General features: G+C 40.2%; 1 protein-coding gene across 1 annotated transcript in view; it reads left to right on the top strand.

The window, feature by feature from the left end:
- The window catches only part of itpr3 (inositol 1,4,5-trisphosphate receptor, type 3), a 191,920-nt gene that overhangs the window by 37,696 nt on the left and 147,593 nt on the right, over window positions 1-6,631 (top strand). Inside the window, exon 5 of the mRNA XM_019887755.1 lies at window positions 4,238-4,396. Within this exon, the coding sequence (XP_019743314.1) occupies window positions 4,238-4,396 (159 nt within the window). The remainder of the gene's footprint in view (window positions 1-4,237; window positions 4,397-6,631) is intronic.

Genomic DNA, 6,631 nt, shown 5'->3' with positions numbered 1-6,631 from the left:
AGTGTTTCAAAACAATTCAAATGTGTCCTATTCGCCGATGATACAACCTTTTACTGCTCTGGAGAAAATATGAAACAACTCCTGAAAACTGTGGAAAATGAATTAGCCAAATTAAAAAACTGGTTCGACAGAAATAAACTATCTTTAAATTTAACAAAAACTAAGTTAGTTATTTTTGGTACGAGACCAATTAAAGACCAAGTTAAAATAAAGATAAATTCAATTGAAATAGAAAGAGTTTATGAAAATGTGTTGTATGTTTCTTGGACTAGTAATAGACACCAAACTATCCTGGAAGCCACATATTGATAACGTTAAAAGAAAAATATCCAAGACTATCGGGATATTCCACAAAACTAAGGATGTGTTGAATAAGAGTTTCTTGTACACATTATATTACTCATTATTACTCCCATATATGACCTACTGTGTGGAAATATGGGGGAACGCCTGTAGATCAAACACACTCCCTGTCTTAAAACTACAAAAAAAAGCAATCAGAATAATCAATAGGTCGAAATATATAGAACCCACAAATCCACTATTCATCAAATTAAACACAATGAAATTCTATGACCAGGTTGACTTCAAAATCGCCCAATTAATGTATAAAGCACATAACAATCTCCTTTGCCAAAATATCCAGAAGCTTTTTGAAATTAGAGATAGTTGTTATAATCTAAGAGGTATTAATCAATACATAAAATCCAGAACAAGAACAAACATCAAGCAAAGGTGTGTATCAGTAATAGGAGTCAATCTGTGGAATAAGCTTGAGACGGATCTGAAAATGAGTAAATCGCTGGACGAGTTCAAAAACAAATTTAAACGATTAGTACAAAAAAACTACATAAATCAAAGTTAAGAAGATAAATTTTATATACCAGTACTTATAAAATATAGTAATACAACGGATTGTTCTTGTTTTGGATTTTTTAACAAATTATTGAATGTATTCAAGAAATGCAGTATTTATAATGAATATGAGACATTTGATATAAAAAGTAGAAAGAACAATTTTGTATGAATATGTATGTGTATGTATGTATGTATGTATGTATGTATATATGTATGTATGTATATATATATATAAACCAAAAGGTGTATAAATAGATAAGTACAGTACACATAAGGGTAAAAGTATTTGATGATATGTAGATTTCTTCCTTTTCTTTGGTATTGAAAAATGATCAATACACATTATTACACAACAAGGGGTAGGACTAGATAAGTTGTATACTTCTTCCTACTCCTTTGAGCATATAACTGTGATGATGTTTGTTTTACTTACTTTTATTTTTTCCTTTTATGACTTTTGTTTGCATTTTGTCAATCTGTTATTGTATGTTCTATATATGTTCAATAAACAATACAATACAACACAATACAATACAATACAAAATACTCTACACTTGTTCGTGGTGCATGACGTAGTCATCCATATAAAAGGGGCACGCTGTTTTTCATTTCTCTCTCTCTCTCTCTCTCTCCTTCCTCCTCTTTTTTCTCTCTCTCTCTCTCTCTCTCTCTCTCTCTCTCTCTCTGCCTGTTCAAATAAACACGCCGATGTATGGCTGAAGAAAACACCTCATCATGTCATTCTTAGGATGTTAGGCAGAAGGATGCCAGTCTACATGCGCTGTTAAGTAACAATGGTAACACACTAACCGACGTGAACAGTCTCTGTACCTCGTCTCTGTACAGTTTGCCAAATTTACCTTTGCAAATTTTTGGTCTTTGGTTTCATTGTATCAGTGGCGGATGCTGGTCTGTCAAGGAAGGGAAGCTCAATTTCAGCCTTCATCATAAAATGTGTCCGTTTATTTTTACGTGAATTCTACTTTCTGTTCCTTTTCAAAAAAATAAAAAAGATGCCTTCACCATAAGATCATTGGCTCATTTCGCTGTCAATCAAAATGAGATTCAGCCTCAGCAAGATCATCCAATGATCATGAAGAAAAGCTGAGCATCTGCACGCCCACTGTCCGTAGACTCCCAGAGACGCTGAGCCTCCAATGGGCGGGACAAAACCAGCATTTATCCAATGACTCGTCTCGTTTCAATGCATTGGGACAAACTAACCTTATAGCCCAGCGTCCGCGCGGTCGACGCTCAGCGTCCACACAGTTTAAAGCACAGTGGAACCGTGGGAATGAATGAGAAGAGAGTCGCATCATAACCAGTAATAAGAAGCTGATTTGGAACAAAAGTTGAGCGCGTTGTAGCGCATATTTAGTCAATGACATGTCCACACAATTGTACGTACACACATATACAGTATTTGGTACACACATATATTTGATCACTTACTTTTTGACATTATAGGGGAAGCTGAGCTTCCCTTGCAGTCTTAGAGCAATCGCCTCTGCATTGTATACATAGTTCAGTATTGTATCATAACTGTAAAAAATAAAGCTGACTATCAAGTACCAAGTACAACTTTATATTCAAACGTGCTGTATGTGAAACAGACAGCACATTTGAAATTTCATCCCTCTCGCATTTTTTTGCTTTTTTATTTATTTATTTATTTATATATTTTTTTTATAAATCCTACTTCACGGATTTCACTTATCACTGGTTCTTTTTGTAACCCCCGCAATAAACGAGGGATTACTGTACTTCCCTCCATCCATTATGTGTTGCGCTCAACGTCACAAGAGTCACGGGCGTGCTGGAGCCTATCCCAGTTGTCTTCGGTACACCCTGAACTGGTTGCCAGCCAATCGCAGGGCACACAACCATAGACAAACAGCCATTCGCACTCGCAATTACAACAAGGGATTATTTAGAGCACGGGTGCCCATTACGTCGATCCTGATCTACCGGTATATCTAAGACAGGTCCCAAGTAGATCCGAGGAGTGTCGAGGAGAAAAAAAAACAACCAACCATTTGTGTGTCTTTGTACATGTTAGTAATATATTTTTTGTGTTCATGTACGCTGCACCCTAATCATCCTTTCAGTCTCATTTTCACAAAAAAAATAAAAAATAAAAAATAAAATAAAGTAGGTAAATCTTGAATTTACGGTGGCACGTGATTACGTCACTGGAAGTTATTAGCGCTCAGCAGTCTGCAATTGCAGCTTGTGATCAGAGCTGTTGTGCTGTATCTTTTATCGTCATTATTCTCATTCAGAGTTTGCTTCGTGTACAATTCACCGAGGGCACGGGCGAATAATAGGAATCTAGGAGGGCCCAGGGAAGCACTTTAAAACGGTACGTGTGAGCTACGATAGTTAACAGGCTGCAAAAGTGCATCGCATGCCTCAGTTTCAGGCTGTTTCTCATCATGGCGTGCGTGCGCGTGCGTGTGTGTGTGTGTGTGTGTGTGTGTGCGCGCGTGCGCGCGCGTGTGTGTAAGGGTAGATCCCGGGAGGTTAGTTGATCGAAAAGTAGATCTTCGGTCCAAAAAGTTTGGGCACCCCTTATTTAGAGCATTCAGTCAACCGACCTTGCATGTTTTTGAAGTATGGGCTGAAACCGGAGTAATCAGAGAAAACCCACACAGGCACATGGAGAACATGCAAGCTCAACACAGGAAGGCTGGAGCCTGGAATCGAACCCACAACCTCTGCACTGTGAATCACATGTTCTTAGTAGTTGCCCACCGTGCCTATGATTTGCTTCTTTTTTTTTTATTTTTTTTTTTACTTCAACTTATCCTATTAAGTCCTCATTCTTTGCTCCTCCTTTCCCAGGAGTTAATTTCCTGATGTAACGGTTTAAATTCCCAAGTAGAGTAGAAAATAAATGTACACATAGGAACTGGATTGCGTGCTGTGTGTGTGTTTGAATCATAGTTATTCACTGGTATGGCAACTAATTCAAAACTCTCCAAGTGTACTATCCTACGAATTAATGACAGATTTTTTTTTCATCTGCTATCTTTTAAAATAATTCAAAAACAGGCATGGTGCCCTAATAGGCTCTCAAGGTTAGACAACAAAGACAAAAAAGCTCCATTTGCTATTAATTATTTAAGCTCTTTGGAGAAACCCAATTTACGCTACACGTCACCTGACAAGGTAATCTACATAATGTTCGAGTGTTTCACTATGTGTAGTACAGTATTACTGCATGTTTTTGCTTGTTCTTTGATACCTAAAGATGCCAATGAAACGTTGCGCTCCTCCAGGGGAAAAAGGCTGGAAAAAGCTGCCCTTGACAAGCAGTGTACAAAACAAGGAAAACATAACTCAGCATTTGATTCATTCATTTTTCGTCTTCCCGCAGCTGCTGCACATGAAGAGCAACAAGTACCTGACTGTGAACAAGCGTTTGCCAGCGCTTCTGGAGAAGAACGCAATGCGCGTCACACTGGACGGGACCGGCAATGAAGGCTCCTGGCTCTTCATACAACCTTTTTGGAAGCTGCGTGCCAATGGAGATAATGTAATGTCCCAATCCCATATTTATAGTGTACATCAGTCCGATATCACCCAAAAAAACAATTTTGGATTGAATGGGTCTACATCCAAAATTTTCAATGTGAGCAGTAGTCCATTCCGGACTTTGCTCCTGATCTTCAATCCAGCAGCGTCAGCATCAATCAAAACAATCGTTTGTGTGAAGGAGCTAACTAAGAAGTCCGCCATGTTGGAGTCCTTTACAGCAGGGGTCCCCAACCGCCGGTCTGCGGACCGGTACCGGTCCGCCGGGCATTTGGTACCAGGCCGCACAGAAAGAACTTGCCTTAATTCCGTTTATTTATTTCAGAATACGAAAGATGTTTTATTTTGAAAAACTACCGGATTCTCCGTTACATCCGTCTGTGTCACTCTTGACACACGTCAAGCCACGCTTCTCCATTGCGTGAACGATTACTTCAAAACAAAACGCAGGAGCTCGCAAAATGAGTAAAAAAAACTGCTGGAGATCGCAAATGACGGCGGCCTTAAAAGTACGTTTGAGACAACTGGATTAAAGTTATGGCTGAATACTCTGAGATCGCCACAATAGCACTATTGCTATTTCCGACATCCTACCTGTGTGAGGCGGGGGGTTTCTGCAGCAACGGCGACGAAAACAAAATTACGAAGTAGACTGGATATAAACCACACACTTGAGGTGTCATTGTTTCCTATTACCCCGAGATGGGATCGTCTGGTTGCAGAAAATCAAGCTCGGTGCTGTGGTGAGTCGTCATTTTCATGCACTTTGAATTTGCGTTGTATCGTATTTTGAAGGCATTAAACATTGCCATAGCGATCGGAGTGTTGCGGCCAGATGAGACGCTCCTTGTGTTTATTATTATATTTCGAAAACGCCACAGTTTTCATGCAGCTCATACCATATTATTTTGTTGTATTATTTCCGCCACACCTTAAATGCCGGTCCCTGAAAATACTGTCTGACATAAACCGGTCCGTGGGGCAAAAAAGGTTGGGGGGCCCCTGCTTTACAGGGCTCTGTAGTGCCCCCAATTTGGGCACACAGGTGTACAAATTGAGAAAAATATATACATTGTACATGTACAACCAGCTAAAGACTCCTTGACTCAAATAAAACACTTTTATTGTAAATATTGAAACTTGGGGTAAAAAATTTTCACAAGCGCATGCACTGCTGACATTCACTTGAATCAGAGCCTGAGGCTGCCTTGGCGGTCAGCTGGCATGACGGCCGTGGCCCCAATTTAGGGCATGATGGCTTCCGGCACCCGCCGCAGACTGAGGACGACCGAGTCGTTCCTTTTCCTTTTTAACTGTGCTTTTGTCTGTGGTGCTGGATACTGTAATTGTGTAGAGTTAATCGATAATATACAATACAGTAAAATACGTCTTTATTTATATCGCACTTTGGATTAAAGTAGAAATTGATGAGTTCTATTGTCTTCTCGCCACACTTTCAACATCCTGGATTAGATTGCATGACTAGCAGAATCTTTGTGAATTGTTGCTGGGTCTGGCAGGCCCTTCAAGCGGCGGAGGTAATGTAAACTCAAGAGGGGCTACGGGGCCAGGCTAATTGGTTCAGCTAAAAGCTGTCGAGCCTCTTTACTTCTCCAACGGCAGACCCAAAACCCACAAAACAGGTGATCTAGAATGAATGACAAGGAGCATATTTATTTGTCTCACAATGGAGAAATTCCCAATTTACAGCAGCAAAATTATGAAAGGGAGAAAGTAGAAGACAAAAAGTATATAAATAAACATAAATATAAAATATAAATATTAGCATATTAAAAATGGGTGAGTGGGGGTGAGTCCAGGTTTTCAGAACCGTCTTCAGACGGCAGGAACGAGCGGCGGTACCTCTCCTTCTTGCAGGATGGGTGTATCAGACTCTGGCTGAAGAGGGGTTGTGAGGGTCTGTCCATCATGGCTGTTAGTTTAGCTAGCATCCCCCTGTTGCCCACCTCCTCCAGAGTGTCCAGGGAGCAGCCCAGGACAGAGCTGGCCCTCCTGACCAGTCGGTCCAGTCTTTCTCCATCCCGGCCTGAGATGCTGCCTGACCAGCAGACTATGCCATAATGAATGGCTGAGGCCACCAGAGTCATAGAAGGTCCGAAGGAGTGTTGCATGTTGTTAAACATTTTATTTTACAGAGATGAAAGTCCTCCGGATTTTCCCGGAATTCCGGGTTTTTCAAATTTTTATGAAAATTTCTCCGGACAATTGAGGAAAA

This window comes from Hippocampus comes, unplaced genomic scaffold (assembly GCF_001891065.2).
Source record: "Hippocampus comes isolate QL1 unplaced genomic scaffold, H_comes_QL1_v1.1 scaffold245, whole genome shotgun sequence".
Classification (NCBI taxonomy): domain Eukaryota; kingdom Metazoa; phylum Chordata; class Actinopteri; order Syngnathiformes; family Syngnathidae; genus Hippocampus; species Hippocampus comes.
The sequence above is the reverse complement of the archived record's forward strand: the minus strand, read 5'-3'. Positions and strand labels throughout refer to the sequence as shown.